Raw genomic sequence first — 17,052 nt, 5'->3', positions numbered from 1 at the left:
ACAATATGCAAATAAGATGTGGTTAATTTAAAATTACCAATGAGACAATTCTCCACCAGACATCAAATGAAAAGTTAACAACTATACTATAGATCATTGTACAGCCTTCAACAATAAGCATAACCCATTCTGCAGTTGGCTATAAAAGACCCCAAAAATGACAAATGTAAAACAGTGAAATTAGAAAACCAACAGCCAGATTTTTTAAATAACCAAGAAGAAATACAAATATGGTATACAACAATAGACATTCACTGAATTACATGCTCCGGATTTTGGACAGGCACAAACAGTATGTCACTAGGTTAAACATGTTTGGCATGTACCAAACCATCCCCATAACCTGGGATACCACACAAGAACATTTTACCCATATGTTCTATTTTTAGCCATGGTGGCCATGTTTTTGACAAAACAAAAATCATAAGGATCATACAACTTAAGTTTGGTTGGAATTGGTTCAGTATTTTCAGAAGTAAAGATGTTTGAAATAATTTGCTCTGGACGCTTGATGATGGACACCAAGTGATGGCAATAGCACTTGAGTAATGGATGTTTGCAAAATATTGAGTGGCAAATATTTGACACAATTTTTGTTTTGTTTTGTTTAAAATCAATAACTTGTACATTTCTTTCTGTAATCTATTGGTATTTTACAGCTTACTATAAAGTCTGAGTTTTGCTCATTGTTGAAGTGACCTGAAGTTAACATCCCTTTTTAATGGATAACCTTCTCGTTGGCATATCAGAAGGTATTCCTGGTTATAACTTCACAAATCAAATGTTGATTACTGTGGATTCATTTATTTTCATGCATATCAATTTTCTTGGATTGAGAAAAACTTTCATTATTGTGGATATTTGATTTCGCTGCTTTTCAAGTTTACATAAATTTCTTTACAAATTTTTAATTCGTTGGATATTTGAATTCCTGGTTCGAGCAAAATTTGGTATCCAAGGTAAAATAATGAACAGTAACTATCATGAATACATGATATACTTTTTTACACCTCCTTCTCTCATTGAGAAATACTATGACTAGATCTGTATACATCAGGTCAAAAGAAAAGTCAATTGCTAAATCAACAAATTTATTTAACAACTGATAATTGCAATGTGTTATCATTTTTCATCACAAGTCGTACTACATCTACAGCATGCAAAAATGTTAACTAATACCCTTTTGATAATTTTATATAGTAAATTTTCTCAACCAATAAATTTTATTCTATTCTAATAAAAAAAAATACACATATTTAATCACTTTGAGTGACAATAACAGAGAAAAATATTAAACTTTCAGAAATCCACAATTTGAATGACATAATTTGTAATGTAAAATCACATAATGTTACAACTATGATTTTTATTATAGTTTGCATTAAAAATATAGTTCCCTACTTTATACAAAATAAATGTAATCCTTTTACAGCATGCAAAACAAAATCTACATTTTCATGATTTCATATAAAAATTTCTCTGAAAATGATTGATTTCAAAATAAGAACAAGATATGAAAGTTATTGAATAGTCATTAAAACATAGAAATAATAGTTTTGTGTCTTGTAAGACATAAAAATCTGTTGTTATCCTTCATGCAACTAAAAATTTAAAATGAAATAAGTTATCATTCTTATTTTTTTCTCATTTTGTATAAGCCCTATACCAGTTAAACCTATCAGGCCAAAAATAAAATACTATTTGTTTCCCCAATCCCGACCGACCCTGCAAAAACGGTGCTCCTCATAAAATTTGATTGTCAAAACTATGTCCAATTTTTTTTTATTCATTTCAGATTTTTTCGGCTTGCAGCATCGTCCGATACTATGATACTATTCAGGCTTTTTGGAAAAAATAAAAATATTTCCCTACCTACCTACCCACACTTTGCTTGGCAGAGTCGGGATTGGGGAAACAATCAATATATTTATTTAGGCCTCACAAACAGATATTGGATACTATTTTGAATTCATATACAAAATATTTGAATCAACTCCATAACCTATGAAATGTCGATTCTTTAACACACCTCCCTGAGTGGCTAATCTGTTGACAAATTTTTGTATTGTAAATATCTTTTCAAATTTAGTCATTTAAAAATGAAACCTAATTAAAATATTGCAGTTTGCAAAGCAGAAAACTACAACATCTATTTTTATCTATTGTAGGGTAGCTACAGAAATTTGATTCCAACATTATTTTTTTAATAAAAAAAAATTGAAGGAAGATATTGTCAAATTTAGATGCTCAATAGTTGTAATATTCTTTAACAAAAAAAAATTCAATGATATAAATTTGTTTTGATTAAACTTTTTATACTGAAACTAATTAAATGTCAAATATCAATTTCAAAAAGAATTTCAACTCCTGAATGATTTCAATAACATACATCTTTTGATATTTTTAAGTTCCCAGTGACTTATTAAAAACTTTATTGTATTTTAATTTAAGTACAACAAGCACAAGGATATGATGAATGTCCCAAAAGACAACCATCTTACATTGTTTCACATTAATTTTAATAACATACAACATATAAAAAATATTTACAATTGCACTAAAAAGTTAAAAATGCCTTTATCAACTGTCTACTGATTTGTTGACATGAGCTATGAGTGTTTGTAACTCCAGATTTCTGTCCATCTTGATGTATTTTCCTTTCTTTATTTCTATCTGTTTTAACCATTGTGGTAAAACCTCAATCATTAAATTCAAATGAGTTTCTACATCACCTGAAAAAGATCCAAAAAATTATTAACCAAAACCAACACCTTAATAAACTAGGCTATATTAAATCTATTATTATTGTAAATTCAACTCAAAATATTAAAAGCAATTCAGTTTCCTTTTTCAAAAACTTTTTAGGCAGTTCAGCAGTAACATGAACCACTCTTAAAAATAATGTTACAGTTAAGGTACCACACCTTGTGGCCCATAAATGAACACCATTCCCCTACCCACATTTGCATTGTCTGCCCAAAAATATTAAATTTGTTTCAACCCCTTATTGATGGTAGATATAATTGCTAGATACGAAAAAAAATCTAATAGTTTTAAGATTCTTCTATGTAAGTGATTGAAATTGAAATTCATTTTTTTCAAATTTTAAGTTTTCAAGTTATTGGTTATTTCCCTTATTCCAGGAAGATGTTGATATTTTTTTTTTTAAATAATCTGACTTAGGAATATTATCATTATTTTTTTTTAATTACCTGGTTTGCGACAGTTTGTTTCAGGTATAAATGGTTGTAAAAAGGGAGTTTTAACACTGGCATTACGATGTGTTATCAAATGTAACAAGAGTGCACACACTGAAATGTCTCGCCTTCTTTACTTATCATTGATATTATGTTGAAAGTCCTAAATATAAAGCTTTATTTCAACCGTCACATAAACCAAGAAAACTAAACATTGACCTTTGAACCATAAAATGAGGTCAAGGTCAGATGAACCATGCCAGGCAGACATGTACAGCTAACAATTTTTCCAAACAACAAATATAGTTGAACTATTGCTTATAGTTATAAGAAAAACAGACTAAAACACAAAAACTTAACACAGAGCAATAAACCCTGAAAATGAGGTCAATGTCAAATAAAACCTGCGCGACTGACATATAGATCATTAAATATTTCCATACACCAAATAAAATTGTCACATTGCATATAGTATTAGAAAAAAAGACAGAAACTCAAAAATTTAACTTTGACCATTCAACTATGAAAATGAGGTCAAGGTCAGATGACACCTGTCAGCTAGACATGTACACCTTACTATCATTGCATACACCAAATATAGTAGACCTATTGCATACAGAATAAGAAAAACCGACCAAAACACAAAAAATTAACTATAGCCACTGAACCATGAAAATGAGGTCACGGTCGATGACACCTGCCAGTTGGACATGTACACCTAACAATGCTTCGATACACTGAATATACTAGACCTACTGCTTATAGTATCTGAGATATGGACTTGACCACCAAAACTTAACCTTGTTCACTGATCCATGAAATGAGGTCGAGGTCAAGTGAAAACTGTCTGACGGGTATGGGGACCTTGCAAGGTACGCACATATCAAATATAGTTATCCTATTACTTATAATAAGAGAGAATTATACATTACAAAAATTCTTAACTTTTTTTTTCAAGTAGTCACTGAACCATGACAATGGGGTCAAGGACATTGGACATGTGACTGACGGAAACTTCGTAACATGAGGCATCCACATACAAAGTATGAAGCATCCAGGTCTTACACCTTCTAAAATATAAAGCTTTTAAGAAGTGAGCTAACACAGCTGCCGTAGACGCCGCCGCCGGATCATTATCCCTGTCGAGCTTTCTGCGACAAAAGTCGCAGGCTCGACAAAAACTACATACCAACAGCAATAGCTGATCTACAGCTGTCCACCAGTTTAGTGACTATTTCAGTTTTCAGTAAGGCTGGTTTCTTTTCTGTTACAAAATGTCCTCGTAAAATTCTCATCATTTCTGGTAATTTCTGTAACATCTTTTGTCTTTTGTCTTCTACTGGATTCCTCATCATTGCAGCTTCCATCTTCTTGGCTTCTTTTGCTCGGATCTATATGAAATAAATTAAAAGGTATCAGTAATAAAATCATTTTCTATGCTCATTGGACTGTGAAATTGGGGTCAAAACTCTAATTTGACATTTAAATTAGAAAGGTCATATCATAAGGAAATAAAGGAACATATGCACAAAAGTTTCAAGTTGATTGGACTATAACTTCATCAAAAACCACCTTGACAAAAAAATTGAGACTGACAGACATATCTGAGGGAGAGTTGTTGGTGTTTATTTTGTTTAAGAATTTACAAGTTTTCAAATCTGGGAAAATAGATAAAATTACTCCAGCAGTTTAATGACATATGTAAGTTGTTTTTCTGTGAGGTTTCAGAAATCTGGCTTTAAACAAGACAGTATCCAATTTTAACTGCCTGCCCATTTGTCATCACAATATTATAATCTGGTAACACAGCCAAATAAACTTCACTATATAAAAAATTCTCAAATTGTTAAGTGACATGAGATCTGATAAAATTTCATTTTTTATGGCCTGGACTGATTTAAAAACCTTCTAAAATCCAACATCTAATATTAGAAGTTCAACCTTTATTATACATGTACAAGTCTTGAAGTTCATTATTGGTCTGGTCAGCTCTAGTGTAAACATATACCATACCTTTTCTAGCAGAGTCTGTGGAACTCCCCTCATTTCATTAGGCTGGTCTTTAAGTTTATCTGTAGATACAACAGGGGTTTCTTTTCTGGTATTTGATACATTCTCTAAAGCTTTCTCTACCTGCAAACACAAAAATGAACAACTGTCTAAAGTACTTAGTTTGGGAGGTACAAATTAAAATATATTACAAAACAGAAACAATCTTACTGATACTTGCAGGTTTAGTAAATTGAATCTGTCAAAGGTACTCAAAAGTGCATAATTTTATTTTTTATATATGAACTTAACAACATTCATTCTCTGAATACATTTCACATATTTCTTCTAACACTATTTATCAGACACAGTCATTACTGAAGTACTAGTGTATTTAAACTGTTCAAATTAATTGACATGGCTCCAAAAAAACAAATTGTGAGATTGTATCGTTGTGAAAATCATTTCGTCATATTTGAATGTGTCCTAACATTTTAATACTTTTTTGATATTTACATTTGGTAATACTTTTCCTCTAGCATTCTCCAATACATCTTTAGCTGTTTGATACACTTCTACATTAGGTGGCTGGGGGAGATCTGATGGTTCAATGTCAGCTACCTCATCCAACCTGAACTTTGGATGCCATCTTGTAATCTTATCATCTGGGACATTCAGTGGTTTGTCCAAATTAGCCAGGAACTCCTGAAGATAAAGACAAACATTTTAAAGAAAAAACATACCTAAAGTTCAAACATCTTATAATTTATATCTTAAGACTTAATGATCTGTTGCATTGTCTCAGACATAAACATTATCTTGAGCAAAGGAAGTGCATGTCATTAGGTAAATTTTACTGTATACATACAAAATAGACTAAACAGGGTGGTTTTTTATCATTATTCAGTCAATCAGTGTATCGATAAAATGCACCATTAGTGAAGGTTTCAATGTTTGAGAGTCTACATATAAATAATTACATTAGATGTAGGTTTCATTATAATACTTTATCTTGATTGGCTGACTGCACATCATGTGTTATTCCGTAGCTTCATACAAAATGTACTTCGGTCAACGCTTTTACACCCCAATAAATTTACAAAAAGAAGCATTAAATTCTTAAATAATAACATGCTGTCCATTCACCTGGGAGAGAGACCCCTAGATGTCAGTTAACAGTATATATTTGGTTGCCTGTCTCATTGAAATTATCCCAGATCTCTTTTATATTTATTTTAACAATACAGAGTGACAATAATAATATCCTTACCTTGTGGTGTCTTTTAACAATAGATATCAATTTGTTTGCGAACACTGATCTTCTTTCCAGCAAATGTTTAGCAGTGAATGTCTGTCTGGTTTTATAGCTGACAGAAGCAGTCTCATTTTCTATGAAAATATGAAATAAATGTCAGTCGATGGTCCTTTTAAGTATGAAGATGTATTTCTTTAACTTTTTAATTTGTTTCATAACTAAATTAATATTCAATTGTCCACTAAAAAGTGTCTGAGAAACTACTCACATGTATGAAAGTTATTGGGTGGGTTCATGTAGCTCAGTCTTAAGTTTTAGGTTTTTTATGTTGAGTTTGTGTACTATTTGTCCATTTGTCTTTTTCTTTATAAGCCATGGTGTTGTCAGTTTATTTTCGATCTATGAGTTTGACTGTCACTCTGGTATCTTTTACAAGTGTAACAATAAACCAAAACATTAATTAAATGCAATATAGTGGAAACAGTAAATCCAGCATTTTTTTCCATTTATAAAGGGCCACAAGTGCAGCCCTGTGAAAGTCATCCTACACAAATTCAAACATGATCTGTGTATTAATTTCATTACATTTGGTTTAGGCCAACTAAAGTTTGAGATATTGTACATAATTGCATGTCTTCTCTATACCTATGTATATGGTTTATTGATAATAAAGATATATAGAATGAGATGTACAGACATATGGATAATCAATGTAAACTTAATGACCAGTTGATAAGTGACGGGGAATAATCCTAAATGATTGCCCTAAAGCAAATGTTTCGGATCTACCTTGTGGTAGATTAGCTTCTACAGTGAGCTGGTATCCAGATTTCTTGTTACCAAATGCAGAAAATCCCTTCTCCTGACGAAGAGTATAGACTGAAGGGTCAACTGCTTTGATCTGTCCTAAGTTCTTCTTTTCAAAGTTTCTAAAAAATTAAATAAAATTGAAATTATAATTCTTGTTTTTAATTCTACTGACCAGTCACATATAATTCATATCCAATGTTTAAATTGAAAATAGATTTCTGCATAGTGAAAGTTGCTGTCTAGTTTGTTTATTGGGTTTTTTTTCTGTTAAGTCATGCTTTTGCTTATTGCCAAGAAATTTCAATTTCAATAGATATGTAGATCGTTCTTTCTTTTATACTCTGTAAGTTACTAGTATTTTGAACATTTCCAATCATCATTGACAATATTACGCTATTCAGGCATGTGTAATGAAATATTAAACACAACCTCCAAACATACCTCATTTCATCCAATATAGCCTTAATTCCAAGATTTGAATAGTTTTACCTTGTCGAAGGCCGTACTTGGACCTATAATGGTTTACTATTACAAATTGTGACTTGGATGGAATGTTGTCTCATTGGCGCACACCACATCTCCTTAACAACAGATTAAACTGAGACATAAAATATATATACCTAAAACGACATTGTATTAATCAAATCTGTAAATGATATATTACCTTTTACCCATATCCTGAACGGCTGCCTTTAACTTGGAGAATGTACATACTTCAGCTCTGTTGTGTAACATACTAACTACTGTATCACAGTTTCTAAACATCTCTGCCAGTAGTTTGTACTTGTAAGGAAGTGACAAGGTGGGTGGGGTAGGCGTGGCCAAAGAATGGAATCTCTCATAAGCAGGTGCTTTCTGTTTACTGAAATGTACAAATAATAAATTTATATATATATAACTGCATTTCACTTTTTCAAATTTTTAAATATGAAAATGTATCAAAGAGAAACAACCTGACTATATGACTATAAAGCAAACAGCCTAAGGCCTCCAAATGTTTTGTTCTGAAGGCCTTCAAAACCCTTTTCACCAATTAACCCTTTCCTCCATAATGGCGTCTTTTGAAACCTGAGTAGTACCTCAGTTGAAACCTGTTGATTCCAAAATGTCTGCGTCAGACTTAAAAGAAATTGTATCCAATACGAAAAGGAGATTCATGAGAATATCTTACTTGAACTTCATTGATGAAATACTCGTTTTCACAATGCTTTAACACTTTAAACCTGCTGATTTTTTTACTGAAAAAAACCCTTTGCGAATCAATGTGTTAAAAAATAAATCCATGGAGGAAAGGGTTAAGGTAAATGTCAAACAATCACTCTGCCACATAATTTCTATACACTGCCTTGTTGTGTTCTGTGCTTTCTTATTTCTATTATATCTGATAAATTTTTAGTACAGACTTCAGACAAGGAGATAAAGCTACTGATGATGATTATTCCAATGGAAATGATTGGACATTCAAACAGTGCATCTCTGATATTTTCACATTTAAATCATGTATACTGTAAAGAAATGGTTTCCATATAAACATATCTTACATAGGTGAAGCTTCCTTAGGTTTTATAATTTCCTTCACTGGTGATTCTATTGTTACTGTTTCAAACTTTCCAAGCTTTGGACTTTCAGTTGGGGTCTTTTTCAGGTCTTTTAAGTTTTTACTCATCTGTGAAAGCTGTGCCTTGATCTCTTCCAGTCGTCCACATTTCTTCAGCTTGTCTTTTACATTGTCTGCTGTAAATTTCTGAAATGGAGATTATTCCCCTAAACAAGGATCTACAAAATTAAGATACTGCAAATTCAGAAGAAGAAAAATTGCATGCTTTTAAAACATTGCAAAAATTTCTGAATTTACAGTATCCTTACTTTTAGTTTAGTTATCTGTGACTATTATATGAGAAATGTCACAAGGACAAAACAACCTTGGAAATTATTTATTTTCTGCAGAAAAAGCAAGTAATGATTAATTATTCAAATGCTTATTTTTAGTTTAATATGTCTTTACATGTATGTCATACTCCATTTAATTCTTTCATTGTTTTGTATAATTTGTGTATAAAATGTTATATTATGCTATATATTGTCCATTGGATTAAATATTGTGCTTTTTGTGCTTACCGAAATAAAGTTTTATTACATTTCAAAAATTAATTCAATTAACTGTCATTAAGATTTAAGCAGGACACTTTAATTGTGTTGGTGATTACCAGATAGGAAAAGAAGAGTTTACGTTACTTAGAAACATGATAGCCAGAGATATGAAAGACATTACATTCATACATGTAGAAGGCATCAGAAAAATTGCCAAACTACAAAACTGTTACCCTTCACAAACACAGTGTGCAGAGGTTCTTCTTTTCATTTAAATAATAAGCACAGCTGAGTCTGAAAGTACTCTAAAAAGACGATTTGTTTATTGGAGTATTAAAACTAGATTGTGCAGCTTCGTGCAATGGCTGTTTTTTCTATGGATATATTACAAAGATGTGCGTTTGCATGACCAACGACTCATTGAGACGATTATTTTTTTCTGTCAACTGTATTTGAAAATGTTCAACATCATATATTTAAAATGTCTAACGACGAGGATGTAACGTTTATGACAACAGCCGAAAGACAATCGTTTGACAAAGTTAAGACATGGGCCATTGTGATGAGACTAACAGAAGCAACCATCGATGCGTTTTGGAGCTTGGGTTTAGCAGCATGGAAGCATTATCTCTCATCAAAGCGAAAGATTTAGTAGAGACTAACATTCCAATTGGACAAAAGAAGCTTTTGTTGAAGGCAATAAAAAAGACTTTTTCGACGATATAAATGAGGAGTTAGCGGAGACAGCATCAACATCTAGTATATGTGTACAACGAGAATTTCAAAATGGCGAATTTAGGAATGATTCCATTGGAAGTAAAGATGTGGCTCCAATGGACCGATCCAAGATGGCGACTCCACTGGACCTAAAAAAGATGGAATCTTCCAGAAACCGATCCAAGATGGCGGCGCCCATGGAAGTAACAAAGATGGCAGCTCACCAGAGGATTATAATTTGAATACAAAATTTGTTTTACATGCTGACGTATAAAAATTGTGTTTTTTTCCAACACAATCATAGGTTTGAACGTTGTTTTCAATTTAGACTTGTTTATAATTTGAATACGTCATACATACGACTGAATTTTATGTGAATGATTTTTTTCTAATTTGTAATATATACATATAAATATATTTCAATAGTGCCTTGATTTTCTTCAGGTTTTTCAGTTTTGAATCAAGTCTTGACTGTTCTTTACCTGGATAAATTATTATTGTTTAAAACTTCCATCATAATGTACATATGATTATCAATACAATGTTTTTTAAAAATCTTTCACTTTCAACATTTAGATTTTCAACTTTTTAGATGCATGGCTGAAACTACTTAATGATTGGCTTGTGTGATCACGGCATGAAAAAAATAAAAGATGCAGATGAGCACTGTTTAACAAGTACACAAGATCTAGACCATAACCTCGGTAAATCCAGATCAGGAAAAGCTTAACCAACATGTTATTCTAGATACTGAAAACATGGAACATGTATGGTTTCCTCACAAGACCTCGTCTTTAGCAAATATAACATGAATGACTGATGTTTCTCATACTGACAACAGTTGGTAGCTAATAAGTGGCTAAATATTTTGTTTGAATTAAAGATTTTTTTTCAGTTTCTATAGGTTGTTTTTTTATATGTATGTTTTCTCTGTACTGCATAAATATGTGCAAGCACTTGAGTTCCAAAATTCCATCAAATTATTAAAACTTTACAGATTGTTCAGCTTGATGATTAGAAACTAATTATATAGACATTTACTTTGATATCTGTGGTAATAGTAGCCAATACAAAAAATAAGGGTTGGATCTGAATGTCCATCACAAAGATGGAGATTAGATATTATTTCCTGATAGTCTGGTGTCAATAATTAAAAAAAATAGCCAAAGATAAGTGTACAAGTCAAATAAATAGAACATTGCCATGAATTTGAAGCCCCTTGCTCAATGAGGATTGTCATAAAGCTATGTAACGACCTCTCCTGACCATGAGACTACATTTTAAGCTATTACTTTATTGACACCTTGACTTCAGGAACTACTATTACCAAACCTGACTTCATAGCGATAAGTCACTTTGTTGTGTTGCTAAAAATACTCAAGGAGTTTATTTGAATATGTTTTAAGTGTCTATTTGTAGATTCCTGTTATATCTATATATCATGTGTATTTTATTTGCTTTATTTGTCTTTAAATCGATATACACAAATTAAAACTTGTTAAACATAACTATAAGTTGATTTATTCTTGTGATTGCATTGCTTATTCTTATTAAATAAAGTATTAATACAGGGGGAACTTTAACTTAGCATTTGCTTACTTAATTAATTACTATCTCCAGGAAGTTCCTTTTATCCAATGATGATTGGAAATCATAATTTACGCAGCCCTAATCTTTAACTAATTGGTATGGTTGGTATCTAGGATGCTAGCCAATCATTATTCTTTATTTATTTAAATTATCCAATCAGATTGTAAATTACAGTCTTTGTTTTATCACAAGCACGCTTGATCACTTTTGAATTTGAACAAAGCATGTGCAGGCTGCTTTTCATATTCCAGTTACAATTCAATTTTATTTATCACTGGAATTATATTAAACTTTTAAAGCTGAACGTTTTTAAAACATGTTTGTTTAAAATATGATGTCTGAACGTGCATATGTTTGTGTGGAACAACAAATTAGAAACATTCTAAATATTTCGGAATGGTATATTTTCTCCAATGCTGAAATTCGGTATGTGGCCAGAGAACTAAAGAACAGTAGAGGAAATTTAACGAGCTTTTATTGGACATTACAAATGTATTGTGCAGCGCAATGCAACAGGTGTCTATTCTGTGGAGAAATTCTAAAATTGTGTAATATTCACAACAGATATTCCAGACAGGGGTAAAGGATTTTATATAGCCATTGGATTTACACTTTGAACACTTGCATTGTTAATAAACTTAAACAATGTTTGAATCGGAAAACGAGGAGATTGGAAACCCAATGGTCATAATATCTGACATTGATCGGGTCAAGAAGTTGGCGGCCAGCAAAAAAGTAAATGAACATTCCGCGGCAGAGTTAATCAGGCTAGGATATGAATCCATAGAGGCGCTGTCTTGCCTCCTGCCTGAGGATTTGACAAAGTCGAAGATCCCCATCGGACAACAACGGCTACTGCTGCGTGCAGTAAGATCTACGTTTCCAGCGATGAGCGGTAGCGAATCCAACATGGCGGCAAATGAACAACTTCTTGCAACTTCACCTGCAGCACAACTCAATGCATGTGCAACAGAGACAATAGATGGTGGTGCAGATCACAACGGAAGTGAGATATGTACGTGCAAGCTATAACAAAACAGTTTTAACAGCAACAGTCGTTACCGTTGGGTGATAGCCTAAACAATCACCAAGAACAATCAACAGTGAATCCTGAACGTATTCAAGATTTTGACTGTTTTGGTATTTGGTGGAAAGACCCACAAATATTTTTAAAATCTTCCTTTAATGATGTAACTATAAATTTTTATGACATTACTGATTTTATAAATGTACATATGTCAGGTACTTGAGAGGAGAAACTTATTTCAGATGCTTCGAGGGGTCAGCTTATTTTTCAAATCTGGTCCAGTTAAGCCAAAACTCGAGTCCCTGAGTTTGTGTCAATGGTCTAGTGCGAATTTATCTATTATGTACAAACTGTTGTCCTCTGGGGATTTGCCACAGACTCAGTTACTTGATTACCTATCATATACTGCAAGGATTTACAATCTTGTTGCTTCTTGTGACATGGTTTTTTGTTGTTTTATTATGACAGAGAATATAGGCAGCTGCAGAAACAGCACACGTTTTGTTGGGGTACAGATGTTCCATATTTACATTCCATATATTTACGTCAAAATATCAGACCACTGGCTCAAGACCTGGGGTTAAACTTGAGATTTCATATGCTTCCAATACATCAGGTTGGCGGGAAATATGCAAAAGGTTTAACAGCAGGAAGGGATGTTTTATGTCAAATTGTAGGTTTGAGCATGTTTGCACTGTACCAGGCAAAGTGCTTTTTTTTTTTATAAAATAAAGTATCAATACAGAGAGAACTTGGGTCAGGGCTCACGCTACCAGGCGAAGTGGGCGAAGAAGTCGCTTTCCCGACCGTCACTTCGCTTTCCCGACCGTCACTTCGCTTTCCCCGACCCCCAAAAGCGAAAAGAAGTCGCCCTGTACTTGAGGATACTCGCTTTCAGTCGCTTCCGTCATCGGACATTTTCAATTTTTACCAAGTTGATGAAACATCAATTTTTTAGATATTAAAGAAATTTAGACATAAACAATTCATTATCTTAAGAAAAGAGGTTGAAGCATTTTCTTTGAAGTCTAGATCTGTAGCAGGTTATTTGATAAAAATACAACTTGTTATCACTTCGTGCATTTCCGCTTGTTCCGGTGCTTGTTACTCGAAAACGTACATCAACCTATATTTCGGCGGCAAAATAAGTTTGTTTCTTCATTTAAACGTGATACAAGTTGCCTCCAGTAAGTGTTTAATCCATTTATTGCATTAAAAACGTAATGTTCCCTTCCAAATAACTTGTCAAACATCGTTTATTTTTGTAAATTTTCTTGCATTCGTCCCCCATTGACCGATTTCTAAACTACGGATCTCAACCGGACCAGCTATGACAAAAATCCGTACTTTTACAATAATTACTACGGACGCACGGATGGAACAGCTGACAGAAGAATATTGATCCCAAAGGGGAAAATTACGTATTCCACACGAATTAAAAGACTTTTGGTTACATTTAATTGATTGGTGTATATAATTCTCTATATTTTTTATGGATTGTTTCACACTATTGTTCAAAGTTGTTTAACTCTGAGACTATCATGACTATTATACTATTATCAATATATTATGGCCCAGCTTAATAACTTATTTTTTTTAATGAAAAACACAAGATAGTTTTGAATTAAATTGTAATTGATATATTATAATTTCTTTACCTTTTTAAGATAAAAAAAATATTTTTTTTAGTGTTAGATACTATTTAATTGGTAGTTTCTCACAAGAACCTGAGTAAAACTTAACAACTTTTAATTTGAAATGTTGCTTTAATTGTATATTCAGATATGAATTGAACATTATAAAAAGAACATTATTTACATATGACCCTTTATACTATATATGCTATAGTATAATAATCCAAACATTGTAGCACACCGCGCGAAAGAGCACTTCTCTTTCAAATCTCACCACTTCTCCCTATCAGTTTCAAAAAGAGAAGTCACTTCTCCCTATAATTCTGAAGTAGTGTGAGCCTTGTTGGGTGTACTTTTTGATTCTGGTGAATTATTTCTTGTTTAACAATATTGGACTTATTCAAGTCGTATTTTGTCTTACATTAAAGGGAGACAAATCCTAAAACTTACAAGTTTAGACCTGTATGAGTCAAAAGCAGATTCAGACTTATTTATGTCTGAGCTCTGACTAATATATGTAAAACTTTGTTTATGGATAGATCGTTTACCATGGAGTGAAAAATTTGTAAGAACATTTCTACGTATCCAAGATTGGTATTTGTTAACTCCAGATGAAGTGGAAACAATTAAATCATACATCGTGGAATTGTCAGCAGATCGTGCTCTCGTTTACTGGAGCATTACCTTAGACTGTGCAGGGTGTTGTAATGGATGCTTTTTTTTTGGTTTCACAAAGGATTTGTGCAGTGGAAGCGTCAAAGTAGAAAGCAAGTCCGATTAGTCGGAATTTACTGTGAACTTTCGATCATGTTTGGAACAATACCACGTTTGCTTAAATTCATTTAAAGATTTGCGAAAATGTCGGATAACAGTGACAGCGACCATAAAGTAGAGATTTTCAATGACAGTGATCGTGTGAAATTGTGGGCAGCAACTATGAAATTAAATGATAACATCTCATCTGAGTTATTGAAACATGGATTTGACACTATGGAAGCAATTTCGATGATTAAGCCAGAAGGTATGCCAACTTTCAACATCCTGTTAGGCCAGCAAAAAGTTTTGCTAAAAGCGTTGCAGAAAACTATTAAGACCGGTCGAGATGAGAATGCTGGAAGTATTTCTAATGCACAACACTAGTGAGAGCGGAGGCGGAGTCACAAGAGAGATTGGAGGCGGGGTTTACAATAAACATGGCAACAGTGGTACTTCCGTAAATATCCAAGATGGAGGCAGAAACACTTCCGTAAACATTCAAGATAGCCCATGCGAAATTTATGGGAAAATAGATATACTAGAATTATTATGTAAATTAGATATATGAGTAATGAGTATTAATGCTATGTAAATTGAATAATGAAAAAACAATATATATCTGTCGACCATGTAGTAGGACAGTCATGTATTGGACACTTGTATTTTGACACTTGTGTTTTTATAAGACTTGGATTTAGACAGTTGTAATTGGATTGATATTAGACATGATGTTATATTATGTCTCATGAACTTATGTAGTTGTGATATATGTGATTACTGTGATTGATAAACTATACTGAATGCTGATTTAATAAACATTATATATTGAACTTTGAATCTGTGTTACGTTGACATGTACAAATGTATTCATATGAAAGCTACCAGCTAGTTCCCTCCAACTTAGCAAGATGAGTAACCAGGTCAGGAACGAGCATAGTACTGGCCTTGGTTATACAAGCATGTGTGAAGAGAAACTCATACAGATTTGTGATGTGGTTATTTGTGGTATACAATAGATTAAGGTTAATACAAATATTTATTTAAATTCCCAAATTTTTATTCATTTTTACCATTTGCACAAAAAGATATCGCCCTAGTAAACAATACAAAAAATAATAATATGAATTATAAATGAATGATCTGAATGTCCATCACAAAGATGGAGATTAGATATTGCTTCCTGATAGTCTGGTGTCAATTAATAAATAAAATAGTCTGATGTCAACTATTAAATAAAATAGCCAAAAATAAAACACAGCAATAAATAAATACATATGTTTCATCCAATTCTATCAACCACTCAGGCTTAACAAAAAATATTTTATCTAAAATCTCCATAAAATACCAGGAGACCAGTAAAAAGCCCCTTGTTCAGTTAGACCTCACTGACCATTGGACCATAGAATACTCAATCTGGTAAACAAATTTTAACTTAAACTTTATTGACACCATGACTTCAGGAACTAATATTACCAAAACCTGATAAGTCACTTTCTTAGAGTGCTTAAAATACTTAAAGAGCTTAAATTTTATATGTTGGTGTTTATCTGTACATGCTTGTTATCTTTATATATGTGTATTTTTCTTGCTTTATTTGTCTTTAAATCAATTGGGCCTACATAATGGATTGACTGACAAACTAAAAGAAGAGTATCCATGAAGGATTGAAGTTCATTGAGCTGTCCATTAGAGACGCAACCAAGAAGAGTTCACAGACTTGCAACTGTATTATAAGGCAAATATACCATTTCTACAATCATAGTCTAATACAGAGAAAAACACTCAGAAAACACTTTTAACGTATGTAAATTGTTGATTTTGTTATAATAAATAAAGTTCATTTTATCATATTCAAATTTTATAATAACTGTAAAATATTTGTTTTGTATATAAGTAAAATAACAAGTTAGGCTATCACCAGCAAGAAGAACATAAGTGGTAATACAGATACAGGTATTAAAGATATAGTGGCTAAACTAATGTTGA

At 32.3% G+C, this 17,052-nt stretch overlaps 1 protein-coding gene across 1 annotated transcript in view; it reads right to left on the bottom strand.

Annotated features, from left to right (window-relative positions):
* Positions 1-1,074: 1,074 nt before the first annotated feature.
* LOC134720589 (DNA replication factor Cdt1-like) overlaps positions 1,075-17,052 on the bottom strand; it is a 30,261-nt gene continuing 14,283 nt past the window's right edge. Inside the window, exons 3-10 of the mRNA XM_063582929.1 lie at positions 8,793-8,995; positions 7,916-8,113; positions 7,231-7,370; positions 6,457-6,575; positions 5,703-5,891; positions 5,211-5,330; positions 4,387-4,588; positions 1,075-2,732 (exon numbers count right to left, since the gene is read on the bottom strand). Of these exons, the coding sequence (XP_063438999.1) occupies positions 2,581-2,732; positions 4,387-4,588; positions 5,211-5,330; positions 5,703-5,891; positions 6,457-6,575; positions 7,231-7,370; positions 7,916-8,113; positions 8,793-8,995 (1,323 nt within the window). The 3' untranslated portion in view covers positions 1,075-2,580. The remainder of the gene's footprint in view (positions 2,733-4,386; positions 4,589-5,210; positions 5,331-5,702; positions 5,892-6,456; positions 6,576-7,230; positions 7,371-7,915; positions 8,114-8,792; positions 8,996-17,052) is intronic.

The sequence above is a fragment of the Mytilus trossulus genome, chromosome 6, assembly GCF_036588685.1.
Source record: "Mytilus trossulus isolate FHL-02 chromosome 6, PNRI_Mtr1.1.1.hap1, whole genome shotgun sequence".
Classification (NCBI taxonomy): domain Eukaryota; kingdom Metazoa; phylum Mollusca; class Bivalvia; order Mytilida; family Mytilidae; genus Mytilus; species Mytilus trossulus.
Note: the sequence above shows the minus strand (reverse complement) of the source record. Positions and strands in the feature narration are given on the sequence as shown.